Source organism: Limanda limanda, chromosome 8, assembly GCF_963576545.1.
Source record: "Limanda limanda chromosome 8, fLimLim1.1, whole genome shotgun sequence".
Classification (NCBI taxonomy): Eukaryota; Metazoa; Chordata; class Actinopteri; order Pleuronectiformes; family Pleuronectidae; genus Limanda; species Limanda limanda.
Window position 1 is genome coordinate 22,216,507 of NC_083643.1, and position 18,978 is coordinate 22,235,484.

Here is an 18,978-nt window from a genome sequence, read left to right on the forward strand (position 1 = left end):
AAACAACAGCATGTTGGATGCTGTCTTTAGCTCAGAGCAAAGCCTTATTAGCATTGGAGACTATGAACACGAGCGAAAGAATCAAAGTCACTGCATGACAAAAGTGTAATGGTTGAAAATTTACATTTGAGCATAATCTCATTTAACTTTTTCTTGGTTATAGCCTGTGAAAGAAAATACTGCAGTGAAGACAATAATTACTTATTGGTAACAACCTAGATTTAAAGTAAAGTTTTCACTGTTAATGTTTTGTTGTTTCATATAGTTTTCTATCATTTCTTTTAATACCAAAAAATGGGTTCATGCATTTCGGAATAAGTCAAAAGATTGACAATCATAGGAAACGTTTAAAGTCCATCGTTCAATTCTTCAGCAGACTGTCATGTTTGTATTGAAAGATCTGGGAAAGCTGAAGGTGTTTAAACAGTAATAAATTCTGGTTATATAGTGCAGCTAACTCATGCCTTACTTGGTTGAGCTAAATCCAAACCATAAACAGTCTCTTCACAAGCTAGAAAGTAGAAAGTCCCTTTAGAGGAGGAGACTCCATCAGCCTCTTCACATTCAGACAGGACGTGTCAATAACATCTCAGCACTACAGCCTGTTGCTGCTTTGTGAGAAACCTAAACTGACCTGCATCTTTCGCAGTGTGTGCGAGTGTGCGTGTGCGTGTGTGGGTGTGTGTGTTTGCAGTCTGAAGTCATGCTGTGTTTTGCTGGGAATCTGCTCTGGGAACGAGCTGACCGATTCACTTCACCCACTCAGCTCCTCCAGCCTCCCCTCCTCTGGGCTTCATTCCACTCTCCTTTACTGCACCCCTCCTCTTCCCCCCCTTTACCCATTACCCTCTTCATCTTTCACCTCTACTTCCCTGTCTTCTTTCTAATTTCAAGTTGTTTAGCTGGTCATGTTGCAGTTCCATCTCTGGGATCGACCCCTGAGAGAGACAAATAGGTTTGGGTCTGGTAACATAAATACGCTAGCTTGAATGTTGACTAGGGGAAAATGTCAGTCTTTCCCTAAAAATGAAATGGATTGTAAGGACTTCTAGTGAGTAAATTGAAACAAAGTCTTAGAAGATGTTTTTGACAATATGTTGGGGATTAGATACATTAAATAAAAAATAACATGTTATATGTCCATTTTTTTTAATAGGGTCTTTCCTCTTTTTGCTTTAGAGCTGTAGCATTCAGTTTGTCAGTAGATTCTAATTTAAGTTTCTTGGAATCATGGAAAATATGACTTCAGCTGTTTTCCACATCCTGCCCCCTGTTCTGTGAAGTCACCTCTTTCCTGTTTGAGTTTTAGCAACTAGCATTAGACCTCATGTTGACAGATATGTCATTAACAGTGGCAGTAAGGCATCACCAATGTGATAACACATTACAAACTGACTCAAGGAGGAAAAAAATAATTAAAATTGCTTTATTATTGCTGTATCATGTACAATATATTTCAAGAGACCATCCTGTAAGATGGATGGATCAGCGTCAAATTAAAGGAATCAGTGGTGGAGAGAAAATAATAGAAATGTGAACCTGGCGTCCCACCTTCAGACAAAGGAAATAGGTTTTGGTAGGTTTTTTCGCAGGTACAGATAACAGATATCAAACCCCAGGTCTTTGTGTTGGTGGATGGAATCTTCACACTTTCACTATGTACCCCTGACAAAGTTTGTTTTGATCTGAATTTCTTGTTTTGGATGCTGGTCTGTATAATGAGTTGGAAAATTTCAAACAAACTGCAGTTTAAATCGCTAACAATCCAACCAGCACATTAAACTGACACACGTTACATCTGGCAGAAGCTGGAAGCCTTCAGTTCTCATGTATGGTATGTATTCTGTAGTACATATTATCTCAGACACATCAACTTTATTTATCAATCAAACATTGAAATAAAAGCAGCATAAAAACAAACCACAAGAGAGATTTAAAATATCAATTATCTAAGTGTTCGTGTGGTTGTGTAGCATAAACAGACACAGTGTTCCTGGAGGGGAATGCTCCCTCGTCTCCAAGTCTGTCTATAAATAAACATGTTGTCCCTGTAGTTCTTACTGACTTAGTATCAACAGAGAGGGGGGGGGGGGACCAGACCAACCTCCACAACATGACGTGCTTATTGATTTATACCAGCATCACTTCGCTGCCTTCTTACGTAGATTCAAATAGAACGTCAACTCCAGGAAAAGAGTCACTTACATTAATAATGTTGATTTGATGTTACAGTTACAGCAATTTTGCATACACAATGATAATGATGCATCTCCCTTGTGAAACAAACACATTCTCAGTTAAAGGTATATGGTTGGTAATTTGTTTTATCTTATTTGTTTAAATCCTCTTCACATTCTCATCCTTAAATAAAGTCGGCCTAAACATTTTTTTAAATAAAGCTGGTGTGTTTGTCCTCACAGGTTTGTATCGTCTCCGGCTCCGATCAGCAGTAATAGAAACATGACGCCCCGGCTGAACGCGCCAATTTATACTTCTTTATTGTGGCAGTGACGGCGTTGATGCTGCACTTTTACTGCAAAGTATTATGACGCCAATTGAATATTAAAAATTATATTAAAAATACAGTCAGCAGGCACAAGTTTTGTCTTTTGTCTCTGTACACTCGTGATGTGAACCAAACCTGTCAAATTTACTGGGACTACAAGACGTTGGGATGCTGTGTCACAGTCACTGTGTCTGGAAAGAAAAAGTTCAAGCAGGTCAAGTCTCTGTTATTACTTGTAGTTGGATAGTGTTTCTTGAAGGAGGGAGGGAAGACGTACAGCACCTGAGCTGGTGTGTGACTTTACAAGATTTGGTTCTCCCTCCCCTCTGCAGTCCCATGACATTTGGGTTGCTGTGGTAACAGGGGGTGTCCCATCACGGTGGGCACGGGGTGATTTGCAGATCCGGGAATGTGGCCTGTGGTGTGTACCTCACCTCTTGATCCCTGTGGACCTGGATAATGTCACACTTTCTCTCTCTTTCTCATTTTGCTCACATAAGGTGGGAGTACAGTTCTTGAACATGCTAGCCAACAATTTTTGCCAGTATATACAGTACCTTTGCAAATTTGAGTTTACACATTTCACAACTGTGTGCCCACTATTGATAGTAGCTGACACTTTGGGGTCACAAGTCTGACTAAAGTTAAACTTGAAGTGCAACTCCCACCTCTCACCAGATTTAAGATTATCTTTCATTTTGTCGTGTTCCCAAGAAATCAAAGCATAAGACAAATATATTTATGCATTAACATATATTTTTCAAAATATACGTCCACTTTTAACGCCATGCTATGGCTGCATTGACATGAATATTGCTAACTATTTGAATGGTTGTGTGTTTACGAGTATACAAAGAAAATGTTCTGTTGTTTCTCACTGTGTTTGAATTTGTGTGCCCTATTTAGAAATGCGTGTTCTATGGGTACTCGTCTGATTGAATCAAGTTGGGTTCTGATTGTACAAGGACAGGTTGAACTGCCAGAGGCCGCCGCAGTGTCGGCTGTTGCGATGATTCTTGAGGAGAGGATCATGCTGAGTGTTGGCTCTGGGGTTATTGGTTCCTGTCTTTGCATTGTAAACGACAGATATAAACACATTGTGATTTAAAGAACTGTTGAGTTCATGGGTGTCGCCATGACCACATTTAGACGACCTGAAATTGCACCAAGGGGGACTGAAGTGTAATAAAAGGGAACAGTATGAACAGTTGTAAATGAATAAGAATAAGACACAATAAGATCCTATTAGCTAAACTTCTTCACATGTCTGAAACACTGATTTTACCACGTTCAAAAGAAACCACGTTCTTACTGTTTGCAGTGTACACAGATAAACACACTTTGGGTCTCACCTTGTCCTATGGATTTGGTGTGACATAAATAACTAGAATGTCATTCAGTAGAGCAACTACTTAGCCATTGTTTCGGTTGTTTTGGGAAAACAATTATAATGTTGAAAAACGCAATGTCAAGTCAATTGGGAAACTGCATGCCTCCTGCTATGGATCCACACCAAAATGTAATGGGTTCTTCTCTTACTAATATCTCATTATTCTGCCAGATATCATGGAAACACGTATAGTTGTTTTCTGTGTAATTTTTACATAGAAAACAAACAAGCATAGAAATAAACCAACAAACAGACAGGGGTGAAGACATAACCACCTTAGCGGAGGTAATGACAAGGAATGTTGCTCTGAGAATTTGACCTAAACTTTACTGTGGTACAAAATCCACATAGTGTAAATATATAACAATTAATGTAACAATGAAACCATATATTGCACAATCTTTGTAAAATGTTATTTAAATAACACACTCTTGTAACCATTTCCTGGCTTTGGCTGTTTTATTCATGCAAATAGATTCTGTTATATTCACAATAATTCATGTTGTCTGTCGTCCACTGGACAGTGAAGAGTCTGTGACTCAGGCAACAAATTCTGCCCTTTTTTCTTTTTTTTTTACCAGAAGAGTAACTTGAGTTGGAGCGGTCAACATTCTGATTAATGTCTGACATTTTAAAACCAAACCATGCCTTAAGTATAGATGAGTACAAATATTTGCGTTTGTCTCAACTCTGTAATGCTAGATTTCTTCCACTCTTACTCATCATGTAAATATGTATTTGTTTTAGGAGAGTTAGAGTTACTTCTAACTCGACATATGGTTAACATGCGTGAGAGTAATTTACATCATGAACGACACCAACTCACTCAGTCTATATTGAGACAAACTGTATTGGAAAATACTCACCATTGCTCAACTGGTGTGTAATGCTTGTAACGTACAGTAAAGCCATACATTTATCCCTGTAACCTATACTACACACATACATACAGTAACAGTACAGTGACCTACACTAACTAATAAAGTGAAGTCCAGTGAAAGATGAGATTGCTTGTTAATTACAATGACTCCATTTAAATTCTATTGCAGTCAATTCCCAAACATGTTTCGTAAGCAGAACTGGAGTTTTTATATATATATATGGTATCATTTAACTGCGTCAAATCCTAGTTAGATCTTATGTTGAATATGCTGTCATGAGCACCTTTCAGCATATCATAATTGAATTCATGTTCATGTCTATGTTATTTTATAACCACTGCAAGAAGAAAATAAAACATGTATCCATTTTTATAGCTTTTTTGAAAGCAGGGGCATGTGGTTGTCAAAATAAGAATCAATATTCCCTACTCCTCACTATTCCTACTGGCAAAGTTAAACGTAATTGCTTTGATGGGGGACATGTTGCACACTCAATTCTGGTGAGACTGAACAATATACTGACTGTGTTTTAAGAACAAAACAATGAGCTCTAGATGATAAAAAAAGGTTGCAAAGGTGCAGAGCTAGGTAATGATCTTCTGCAAGTTTGTCAGTGCAAACAATCTTTTTTGTATTACATGTGATACATTTTTGTTGATTAAAATATGAATTTGTGGACAACAAAGAACATGTTGATACATACAGTCTATGGCAGTCTATTTCAAGCCCGTTTGAATAGACCTGTGTTGGCGTATGTGTGCTGTTGGTGGTTACAGTGAGACAAGAGTGGTGTAGGTGATCAAGGAAAGGATTTCAGGGGATTATTTCTCAGCTGCCACGGCCCATGTTTCCTGATGGAGGAATACTCCTCGAAATGCCATCAGCTGCTGGGTACAGGATATAGGATAAGATAGAGAGAGGCAGGAGCCAGGATGACCACAATGTAACATTGTGGTTATAATTATCTGAAAGCGGAGGAGTAGTGGAACACTGAATCTTATAATTTCATTGCAATAGCATTTCAAAGTGTGAATTAATATTGTGGCTAAACCACAGGAAATCTTTGGATGTTTGAACCTTGAATTTCAGCTGATATTTTTTCTGTCCAAAAAACATGTTTATGTATAGGATTTACTGAAACGGTTTTTGTTTTCATTATCTCTTTTACAAACAGAAATGTATGACAACTAGCTGTGGAAGGTTACTAAGTATTGTCCTTAAGCAAAGTATAAGTAGCCTACATCAAAACTGCCCTTGACTGATAGTATTGTTATCAGTTTATGCATTTACAATGCATTATCTTAGATATCTTAAAAGTACATGAAGAAGTTAATATTAGTTCAATCTTTACCAACTAAAACATTTAAATATAGTACTTACATGTTAATATAGTACTAATTATCGTCCAATAATATGTTAATACAACACTAACAAAGGCCATAGTGAGGTTTACTTTTGATATTTGTATTACATTTCAGTACTGATACTAATGTAGTTTTAGATAAGTAAATGGAATGTAGGGAAAGGAATTACCTGTATTCAGTACTTATTCTGTGTATAATTTATGTACTTCAGTAAGTTATCTGAATACTTCCTGCAACAGATACAAACATATTCAAAAATAATAGTTATAGATCTAAACACAGTAGGTTTCATTTTTTTTAAATTGAGATAATATTCTAACATGGACTGTATGACGTATGTTTGGACTTTCACTTCAATTCAAACTGCTGATTAACCTTACTGAAAGATCAAAGGGTTTTTCTCATTGGTGTTTTTGCCACACGATGTCCTTGTGCACAGCTCGTGCAACCTTGGCAGGGTCTTGTAGGAAAACTTGTCATCCTCAAGGACATTCACTCACACATACGTATGCAGCCTTTGGCCGACCCACTTCCTGCTCAGTAACCCTTCATTACCTGCCAACATGTCATGAATAACATGCACAAAATCGAATAGGTTATGATGAAAAAGGAAAAATAAAACATGTGCATTGGTGAATGCATAGATACTCCACACACACACACACACACACACCCTCGTTTAAAATGGAATCAAAAATGTCATGTGATGTCACTCGGCTGGCAGCGTGATAGTGGCTGACCTTACATAGACTCAAAATAGAGCTGAGGAGGCATCTGCACGTTCAAATGACTTATTACCTTGCTGGGTGTGTGTGTTTGAATGTGTGTTTGCTTGCATGTGTGTCTGCGACGAAAAACACGATGATCTGGTGTCTTACCCTCCTGGGGTGTCATCCATGGAATGCATGACGAAAAGAGCAGCCGTTTAGGCCACGCCGTCACTCATGAAAACTGTGTAGGAAATCCCATGAGGTTGGCCATTGATATGCAGGAAGCCTGTCACCTTAGAGCCACAGCTCATACGATGCATGACACAGATCCCTCTCTTGGTCATACTCCAAGTTAATATTAGTAACCAATGATGACACTTGGATTTGCTTCTGAGTTTCTGATGTTTGTGTTGGTGTTGCCTTGCCCACTGTGTGACACCTACTGCAATAATGGATTGTGATATAGTTGGTAAGTGTGCGTGTGTGCGTGCGTGCGTGCGTGTGTGTGTGTGTGTGTGTGTGGCCTTGACTTAGTCAGTCAGTTTCACAAAACTAGATACAGAATATATGAAGAGAAAAACAATTTTTTATTGTTCTGATGTACAAATGAATAGATCGTCCTTCAAGGAACATAATCACATTATTCCAACTATAGTTAAGTCAATCCTCTATTGAGTCTCAGTCTTTCTGAGATAGTCTTCTCTTTAAAGTGTTCAAGGTAATGATGGCACCACCGATCTGTTAAAAGGACATGATCCCAGGACCACCAAAGTACTTGCAGAGTAAGAGTTTGTGTTAGACCCTCTTTAGACCTGGTTATAACATCCGTCCTGGGATATCCGATCACAAGCGGATAGCTTATAGTAGAAGACATTTCACACCTGGTATTGGAGTGCGTCCTGGATGTGTATCTTGTTACCAATTGTGATCAGATCAAAGTTCCCTGCTATATGTGCAAATAAGCACGGCTTACAATTATGTATTTAGCCAGTCTGGATTTACAGATGTGTTTGTGTGAGAAGGAGAGATCAGGAGGAGCTGGGTGAATTATGCCCTGCAAGAGTTTGCCCATTCACAAAAGATAGAAGATCTATATGGTCACAAATAAATCAATATATGGGAAAAACTGAGAAGTGTAAATAATACAGACTGGGGTGAGAGGATATCAGTAGGTGTAAGCAGGTGTGGCCCAGGATACATGTATGTTCACACAGCTTAAAGACTGTGATCTAATGTAACCAAGACCACTACTGAACTGAGTGCTCCTATCTCAAACCTCATTGAAGACGCATTCGGGTGAATTCAGATCTAAACTTAGAGCTGACCACTTCATCACTCAGGACAGATGTTAATACCAAGTCTAAACGTGTCTTAGTGGTGACATGTTGTTTCGGTACTGTCGAGACAATGACGGCTAGTTTGAGTGATAAAACAGTTTAAAGCCCCATCAAACTCCAAAGCACTTGCATAGAGGATGATTTAGCCCTCAGCACTGAAACCTGATTCATGCGTCAATGTCTCAACACAAAATGTCTCGACATCCCTACGTTTTATTCTGACAGAAAGTAGCACAAAACCTAAACAGAGTGGTCAAACTAACCAACGGAATCATTGAAGTTACAATATTAGTAACAAGTTTCTTTTCCAGACATGTTCTAGGAAGTGTTGAGTATTTCACAGTCAATGAACTATTAAATCACTCTGTTTCAGGCCTTGATGTCAACCATGTCATTATTTTATGTTACAACAATATTACAATCATTGATAGTAGAATTATCTGTATTGATTTGTTGTGATATTTCTGTCACATTTTTGTTGATTTGTTTTCGACTGAGCTGAAGTTCAGAAACAAGAGTTGCTTCTTATCAAGACAGCAGTGAGTGTGAACCAAAGTAGGTTGAGCGGCACAGGAAGGGATTTCTTTGTATTAAAGGAAATCAGTGTTAAGACGCAAGTTGAGGAAATGTGTCTCCTAACAGATCAAAGAACATCTGGCTTGTCTCATGTGAGAGAAGACATCTGCATTGGCACAGATTGAGCTGCAGTGTGAACGTAACCAATTGACATCAACACTGTATGTACTGTAGCATAGTGAGAATGACAAAACTTCCAAACAAATTACTTAGAAATCAGTGTTGAAAGAACCCCAACTGTTTTGTGTTAATAGTCTTTAATTATCTCGATAGTACTATGATGAAGCCATTTCTTTTGGTTTTGTGTTTCTACAGAATATGTTGTGAGAGGATTATGAGAGAAAGCAGAGCTTCAGTCTAATGAGAGTCATTTGTTTTAAAGTCAGGGACAGCTACCTAGTTGGTCAGTGCATGATTCAGCTGCTATGTGATATCAGTAGGCATTGCAAAATGAATTGTGATGACCCTCCCTGAACAAATAGGCCACAGTGAAAAATGATTCATAATTTTCCCGGTCCCCAATGGTTTAAGTCAAATCAACAAATGCTGCTCATCTCACTTATGGCTCTTGTTGTTGTTTAGTTGTATTGACATAATTCTTATTAGACTTCTTGAGCTTGATTTTGGCTAATGTGAAACCATTAGAAAGAGAAAATATCAAAACCCAGTCTATTAATAAGGTGCAAGTAAACATTGTTTATTAATAAACGTCATTGGATACAGAAAGATTGAGATATACTTCCAGAACATTGCAGCCTACCTTGTTTGTGGCTGTCAGTCAAGGTGGTAGACGTCAAATGTCTCATGGGAATGTTGTCTAACAACATCTGCAAACTCTATCACTCTATCCAGGGCTGTTAGTGTCCTGGTTATAGTCTTTGTTCCCATTATACTTATTTGTTGATGACCTGTTGACCTTTTGTTGCATATTCTCTCAGGGTCTATCTCATTTTCTCAGTTGCTCCAGTTTCCTTCCACAGTCCAAATACATCCAAACCAGGTGGATTTTTTGTCTTGATTATTGTGCATTCAGATTATGTGTTCATATGTGTGGGTGCCGCACTGCTCATGCACAAGGTGATGTCCCGACACAAGGACTTCAATAATTGCTTCCTCACATTGTTTAGCACTCCTGCAGCTATGTTTACATGAGCACAGTGTTAACACTGTAAGCAGAGCCACCAGCCATGTTTTTCTCCAGACACACACATGAGGGTGAGTGTTAAGTTACATAATTCGTATCATATTTAATTTGTCCACCAAACAGTATTTGGCCCTGACAAAACAATAGATGAATAACATAAATGTGAATTGTGAGTAACAGTGATTGTAAGCATTGGATACAAAACTGATTTATGCTTCTAGAATGTTAAAAACATTTGAAAACTAGAATTCAGTAGACCACATACCCCAAGGCCCAAAAGTCACCTTCAATTGTATCAAGCTGCACCAAATTATAAACACTAATAGATGACAGTCCTCTAAAGTCCTCGCCAACCAGTTAAGTATATTTCTACATTTTCCCAGATTCATATAAGTTCACTGTGACCTTTGAGCTTTGACCTCCAAGCACCAAAATCAAATCTGATATTATATTCTGATACATTGAGTTCAAAATAAAGCATGTTCATGTGACCTTGACCTTTTGACCTTATACCTTTTGACCTTATACCACCACAATCCATAACCCTAACTCAACTATATTGGATCAATTGAATAAAAACATGTGTTTATTTAATCTAGTTGAATTCACTCAATTGAATAAAATGTATGCTTGCCACAGGTTTGACCAGCTGTTATTATCAAACCACACAAACTGTTTCTCAATTTGGACTTACAGAGGTAGAAAAACAACATAAATGTTTGTGTTAGAACACAAACATATCACAACCATACAGGCTCCAAAACTGCGATAGAGTTGAATCAACACCTCTGTAATATTTATTCTTAGTAAAGTAAATAATCTTTTCTAAGCTTGCCATTTCCTGCCATGTGGTTCAGAACATTGCACAACCTCGTCAAGGACTGTCCAGAATTTTGGAAAATGTAGCCTATAGCTTTGGAGTCTTTCAACCTTGACTTATTAGGGGAACTTTTCTCCCTTCCCCAATTCTCTTCTCGATTATCCCTCCTCTCTCTTCCAGTCATCCTCCCTGATTTGACCGGTAAATGTATTACTCCATTTTACTGTGTCTACATACCACCCCCCTTGTACAAATCTGTCAAAGCCCCCTCACCCAACTCTTCTCATATGTTTATTTTGAGGGGGTGACTGCTCTGGAGGCCGGAACCCTGCATGACTGAAAGAGAAGGAGGAGAGTAGGAGGGACCTAGCGAGCACAGGGAGCAGGGAGGGAGAGAGAGAGAGAGACTGAGTGGGTGAGTGAGCTGCTATAAAAGAGAGTGTTGGAGCTGCTGGTGGCATTAACTTCAGCAGACAGAGATTCACACACTCGAAACAGCCACATCCAGAGCGGAAAGAGACATCAGCAGAGTTGGAGGAGAAGCTCTGACACGGAGGAGTTAGAGGTAGAGATTGATCAGAGCAGTTGAATCTTTAAATTGTTGGAAGTTGGACTTGGAGGTTTGAGGAATCTGATTGCCTTGGACTGACTCTTGCTTTGTTGCTCCTGAGAAACACTTTTCTTTGAATAGGACAAGGCCCAGGAGACAACAAGGACAGACAACATTGAGAGTTTGTCCCTGAGCAGCTGGCTGTCTTCTTTCAGCTGCTTTCACACCTAATTAATTTGATTCAGAGAAGATTTCCTTCTGGGCTTCCGTTCAACCAATGGCTGCTGTGCGTCAGATGGTTATGGAGGCCTCTAGCTTCCATGTCCTGCCAGCCCACCTAATGGCCTCGGCCATGGAGGAGTTCCCCCAGCAGCTGCCTGTCCCAAAGGCTCCGGCGAGGGGCAAGAGCCGCTCACGCCGACCTCGGGAGGCTCGCTTCAAAACACAGCCTGTCACCTTTGCTGAGATTGCAGAGGTAGAAGAAGAGGGTTCCTCGCCATTGGAGGAGGAGAGGGCACGGCGCTCCTTCCTTCAGTCCCTGGAGAACCTGCGGCGGAGCACGCAGACCCTCCACTGCCCACCGGCTGCACATCACAGCAGCGCCCCTACACCCACACAGGCCAGCCTGGACTCCAGTGACTCCGACTCCACCCAGTGAGGGCTGCAACACGCCCACCTTCACGCACCTGCGTTCCTTGCTTCGTCTTGACGCCGCTTCATATGGAGGCCAACTGAACTGAACCAAACTGGCCTGTTTGCCAGCCTGTCTGTGTGTGTTGTCTGTACGCTGCTGCTTTTATACGAAAATCTGCATTTAATATATACTCATACTAACATATCAAAACACAGAATATAGTTTAAAGATGCACTTGATGCATATGTGTAATGATGTCTACCAGTACTAAAGGCTGGTTGTAATGAGTGTAAAGGTAGCAGATGACGCAGTGTTGAAGACACAACTCTTCAGATGAATTCCTTTTCTACTGTCGATGTCAGTGACAAGATTTTTCTACTTGACCATAAAAAGGACTGTTAAAAATGTCACTGTTGTGACTACTGTGACCTACCACACTGTAAATACTTAGACTAAAGCAATGTACTGAGCATCCAAAGTGACCCAGCCGTCACTAAGCTTTGTCAAAAGCTTTGTCCAGTTTCACAATGAATGAAATCTCTGCTCTACGAATCCAAGCAATGCCTTTTTAAATGTCTTTATTTATTTTCTTAATTTGATCATAACCAAGCAGAGTTGTAGATGTGATATTTTATTGCTCTTTCTCACTTCTAAAGTCCTGACTTTCAAAGTAAATCATAACCTTTATACTTGTTGTACTTTATATATGTTACAATATTTGTGATATATACTTTAATAAATATTTTTAACTATTTTGAGTTGTTCTCCTTTCAATTTGAGGTGCAGCTGTGAAGAAACATACCTTAGTGGGGAACAAGCTGTACTGTTTCATAATTCATGAATGTGAGATTTCTAATATTATGTGAGCAGAGACTGTAAGCAAATCTGATTTAGACTATTAGTCAAGGAACATTGGGACATCATAGGTAAGATAAAAAAAGAAAACCCAATTAGAGAAGCTTGGGACAAAATCAAGGCTACATAAAAGAGGAAGTTGTTGGACAGTGGAAAGTGATGCATTGCCTTTACTGACTGTCCATCACCCGTGTTATCGTTAAGACAATCAGATGTCTGTCCCATATGTAAACACTCGACCTAAGTCTGCCGTATGCTCACTTGGCTGGTGATGCACTTTCAGTAAATCAAGGTTCTCATCATTAAATGCAGCCACAGCAGCCACCAGCCTGCTGAGAGAGAGAGAAAGAGAGAGAAGTGGCCTCTGGAGCCACAGCAGCCATCCCTCCTGCTGCTAATAACCCTCTTCTCCTAATCCACTCTGTGACAAGAGTTACATGATGCATGAGTTTCCATTTGACAGCAAGTCAGCAGACAGAGACAATGCCACACAGAACCTGTTTTAAGTTGCATGGGGATTCACTAAATATAATAGCGTTAATAGAGCTAAAGAATTAAATATAATTTGCAAGATGACATCACCTCCAATGTCAACAAAACCATTTGTTGCCCCTGTAGACATTTGCCTCTGGTTTTACATTGCTGTAAGTGTATTTGCATAGAAATATACATTCAGCTATAGGGACGAGGACAACACAAAACGGAAAACAAATGAGTTAAACAATGGTATAAAAATACTTAAATTATAGAGGTGGCTGGAATGTGAAAAGAACGTAGGAAAATATGAAGAATGGTGGAAACACTTATGACTGAATTTAAACATGAGTGAACGTGTATTTTTATAGCTAACACTGAAATGGCACAGAGGTATAACATTTTACAGGCTATGCAGGTGATACCTCTTTGAATTTATCGATTTCATGTCAGAGTCTTTTCATGGTACTGGGTGAAGAAGAAAATATTTGCTGCCTGCCTTTCAACAGTTATGTTGCACAACGAATTGCAAAAATGTGTGCACTTCTCATATTTGTACTCAATGCACTCTGCTCTGTAAGTGCATATAATGGGAATTGCTCGTCTTTTTTACAACAACGTAAACAAGCTGTGATCCTTCAGCCAATAGAGAGGATGGCTGTAAACCTGCTGTAAGCATATGAAAGGGTTACGCATATTCGTCATTGTACAGTGCTTGTAGCTGCCATACTTACCCACGTCCACGGGAGAATTACTGTCTCTTTTTATGTGTAACAACGCAACCCTGCAGTATTTTATGTCACTGAGATTTTGGTAAATTAGTGTGTGACACTGCTGAGAGCAAGAGAAACAGGGGTGACAGATTGATCAATTTCATATCCCCACTTCCACCTCTTGCTCCACCAACCTTGTTTTAAACTAGAGGAGATTATCCAAGATCAACCCAGAATTTTTCCCTACCTGGTCAGGACATTTCCCTTGAAGTTAATTTCTCTGTCTGATTTGAACGTATGACAGATACATAGTTTTCCGAGGAAGACAGACATTACCTAACTGTGGTCATAATGATGGATTTCTCAATTCGTGAGGAGTCGGACTATCCTGTGAGGACTAATCATACAATTTTCTGAGATGTCAGACTTCACTTCAATTCAGCAAGGTTCAAATCTTCACCCCATCCAACATTTGTGATAGAAACCAGACCAAACTGAGCCCTAAAAGCAACAAGTTAAATCTTAAAATCAACAAGAAACCAGTGCAGAGGAGTTCAAAGAGAGGTCATACTACCCTGTGATGTATCTTTGTGAACGAGCTGGCAGCAGACAAAATAGCCTAAAATGGGCAATCTTCAGTTAACAACAAGCCAACAGACGGAACAAACTGTACAGACCCTAAGTTTGGCTCCAGCTAACAGGCAACATGACATGAAAGCTGAAGATTGACTGAGGTGTGCTTATGCTACAAACCCAGGATGTTATAAAGAGCCAGGGTTTTCTTCTCCTTAATGTATAGATAGAAGGGCAAGATGTTTGGGTGGCGACATCACTGCTTCAAGTGCACTACTGTAATGTGTATTAGCTGGTGTCTGACATGCCAGACAGTAAACCGATATATATAGCTTCCTGCTGTACATGTTTTCATGACACGTGAACATATTTTTTTTAGTCTAAAACTAGAAGAAAAGCAAATTACACAAACATCTCAACCTGAAGGAAGCAAACTGTGCAAGTGGGTCTTTCCAATATTAATTTTCATATTGCAATCTAAAAGTAGATAAAATGATGAACATTTTTAATGTGATCTACTCAAATGGAGAGGATTAAAATTTAAAATCTGACTTTAGGAGACCTGTTTTGGTCTTGTCGCCAAAGTACATGAAGATAAGTAAGACACTGTCTGAAGTGCAGGTAAAATAGGAACTTCTAGCTTTGTGAGTGAAGAACAGACAGTTATGATTCCTCAACAAGAGGGTGATCATCCCACTCTTTGTTTAAGGTTAAAAGACTGTGGGTGGAAATATTCTTATGTAGAGAATCTCATTCTGATAAACTGCGCGTCCAGATAGAGAAAGATTAACCAGGTACGAACTGTGGGCGTAGCCTAAAAATAAACAATAGTGTAACCTATTTATTTTTTGAAAAGGATATCCTGGTCATAAGAGCAAATTCGAATGGGTTTTTAAGTTAATTAATACATAATTAAGTTATTTTATTTTGTTAAAATCCTTTAGTTTTACCCTGTTCTTATTACTCCTAAAAATGTCTGCACACACTTTTGAATGACAAAAGGAGTCTGCTACAATCTTTTTTTCTATATTTATATATTTTTTATGTTTTAAAAGTTACATTTGTGTCCAATATATTTTGATTTCATTTGACGTCACTCTTAATCATTTTCACGATATTTAATTAATTTGGAAAGTGCCACATTAATGAAAAAAAAATTAAAAGAACAAGTAGAAAATGGTCTAGTTCTCTGCGGTTGTTTCTAAAAATGAACAGGACACTGGCCTGCTGGGACACTATTACGCTCACAAGGACAAGGATCAGAAAAGGTTTCCAAGAGGGCAGTGGATGAAGACTGCCCCACTCCAATGCTTTTAAAAGACTTCATTGAAATCCTGGCAAGGCTGTTCCATTGATTCTGACTGACTCATGCACAGGTCAGCATGAATAATGTCTGGTACAATATTAGCTTTGGATCAAGAGTCCTCACTGCAAAGTCCAAAGCGAGTGCTCAGTGATTCCCACCACACAGAACATTATGGCAAGCAGCCTGCTGGGGCTACTGTTTGCATTGTTTCTGTCTAGAAGCTCACATCCGCAAACCTTCCCTAAATGCATTTTGAGTCATCTTTTTACAGCATTTACAGCAATGGATGCATGATGACGAATGATTCATGTCTGTTGTAACGAAATTAACATATTATTATACTTGTTTTAGAGGTAAGGGGCAACGGAATGTGTTATTTTAATATGCTTCATCAAGGCAGTAGAATAACCAAAATGTGCACATGGGTGGAGGAAGTACAAATAAATAGTAAAACTACAAATAAATAATAATAATACATTTTATCTAAAGGCGCCTTTCAGCACTCAAGGTCACCTTACACGGCAGATAAAAAACACAACAACATAAGAAACAATGTATCAAAAACATCAATAAAACAAATGAAATGAAATGAACAGTGAATAAAAAATGGAAGATAATCAAACTGAAAAAGCCTGTATAAATAGATGAGTTTTTACCTGTGATTTAAAAATGGAGAGAGAGTAAGTGTTGCGAATGTCTGGTGGTGGTGAGGGAGTTCCAGAGGCAAGGGGGCAGACAAATGGGAAGGTGGTACAGTGGCAAATAGACAAACATAACCTCAAGCCAAAGTAAATGTATCACATAAACTTTTCTACTTGGGTAAAGGTAATGAAGTACTTACTTTTAATACGTGTTTGCCAAGTGTAACCTATTTCCTGACGCAACTACATTATTATGGTTGATTCTCTGACCCATTAAATCCATTTGAGGTGTTTCTTTACCAGTGATGCTGCTTCAGACACGATTTTCTCCTTTTGGAGATGGGGTCTAATGTAACCTGCCTGCTCTGATTGCATCAGTGCACTTATTTCCCTCAGATTATTGATTAATTTTAAATAAAAAACACATAACACAATACATTGTAAAAATATAGTGTAGACAGTTCAGATATTTGCTGGTGTATTTCATGGATTAGAAGTGAAACGTGACTGAAAATAAATCTACTTAAGTAAAGTACAGATCAATATAGATACAGATAAATGTATACAGTCACTTCCCATCACTGTTATTCACCTTCATGTGTTTACGACTGTGTATGTTGTCTTTAGAGCTGCAAACCCCGGAGAGCATCCCTGACCTACATCCTTGTCTCGTGACTTCGGAAAATTGGGACTCAGAAAGCAGCCTCTATAACCCTCAGCATGCTCCTTTGATCTCACACTCTATTTCAAAGCTTTTTCTAAGCTCTTCGTCTCCCCCTGGTGCTGCAGAAAAGAGGTGATTATGGATGCAAAACAGAAGGTGACCCACATACCTCCTGTCCCAGTGTTCTGTTTCCTTGAACATCTCTCTTTTGGGTTTTCCCTCCAGTGCTGCATGGAAAGAAGGATACAGATGCCATACTTACCCCTGTCTACATGTACTCTGTATTTAATCATGCCTGTTTCAAGGATTTTTGTTATAACTGTTTCATAGCGCAGTTCCTGTTACTATGTAAATTTATATACATGATCGAAGACCATACAATAATGTGACTTTAACTTTCGAAAAGATAATTAGAAATATAAATGCTGCTGAATAAAGTTGCTTATTTAGTTGTGCATGCATTATTATTCTGCCTTGTACATGAATGATGGCCAACCTCACAGTAAAAATATCCGATGTGTTTATATATTCTCAAAATACCGTACAGAGTAATTTGTAGTCTCTCTTGGTGCATCCTACTTTGAAAACGAGGAGAATCCAATGAAAAGATCCAGGACTGTGCATCAAAGCTAAATGTTCCTCTTATTGAGAATTTCCATTTTAGGCAGTGAGAGACAAATAATGGTGAAGGATGCCCAGTTCCATTTCTCACTGCCATCACTGTTCCCTTTGCCAATTTTTTATTTTGGTCCCTTTTATTAAAACACACAAAGTGGAACTGAAACAAAAGCCATTCATAAGATTCTCCCACTTTTGACATACTGTGCAAGGCCCGCTATGTCACATCCTAAGCTTAGTTTATCCTATAAGTTTATCTAGATGTGAGATTAACATTTTCTATTTAGTGTATTTTTAAAAGATTCTTGCTTCAAGCTTTGGTTCAATTTATTTCATTCTGTATTCATCATTATCGTATTTCAACATAACTTTGCTAATGTTTCTTATGTTGCACTTTCTGCTTACACTGTATATATTATGTTTACATTATTTATATTCTATTAATATGTTTTTGTACTGCATGTTTACTTATTTGTTACTTTTACTTATATAGATGTTTTGACAGCCCTCTGTGCTGCTGCTGCTACACACGAAGTTTGTTATCTTCATCTCTTTATCTCCAACACAACAGCCAATGCCACCACTTATATTATTATCTCTGTCATTGTCATTGTAAGTAATTTCTTCGTCATCAAGAATTGTCTTTACTGATCTGTTTTTAAAAGTTAAATGCAGACGGTGTCCGTCAGTCAATTGTCCCTCCTGGCTTACCGTATCATGTGACATATACCGTTCAACACAGATTTGATTGATGGTGCTTTTATCCAATGGAAACACTGCACTACCGACAACTAGCGTTTGCTTTTATTTTTGGTCCAATCAGATCGTTGTTATCGTTGTAACAAATGACAGCAAAGGGGACGGCTCTCGTTCAAGGAGCGCGAACGGTTAAGGACGAGAAAATGGCGAATGTAAAGTTTAGTCGAGTGAATCATGTCACCGTCACTCTGAACAGTATTTAAATAGCTTGGACGCGTCTCCTCTCTGCGTGTGGACCAGTCACTTCGAGCGAACCGCTTCACGCTGGCTGAAGCTAACTTGCTAAACTTTATTCTCGGTCGCTACGACACCTCACTAGAGTTAGCTGACTGGTGTTGGCAGCTGTAAATGGCGTCTCGGTGCCCACACACAATGCGCAGCCTGTGATGAGAGCAGTGACCCTGGAGTGAAACAGAATTCATCGAGGCCGGTCTGTCTTCATGGCTCACCGCTGAGTCCGAGG

General features: G+C 38.9%; 1 protein-coding gene across 1 annotated transcript; it reads left to right on the plus strand.

Moving 5' to 3' along the window:
• Positions 1-11,175: 11,175 nt before the first annotated feature.
• On the plus strand, positions 11,176-12,666 carry c8h11orf96 (chromosome 8 C11orf96 homolog). Its single transcript, XM_061076185.1, has one exon. The coding sequence runs from the start codon at positions 11,556-11,558 to the stop codon at positions 11,934-11,936; it is 381 nt and encodes a 126-aa protein (XP_060932168.1). The 5' UTR covers positions 11,176-11,555; the 3' UTR covers positions 11,937-12,666.
• The last annotated feature ends 6,312 nt before the right edge of the window (positions 12,667-18,978 follow it).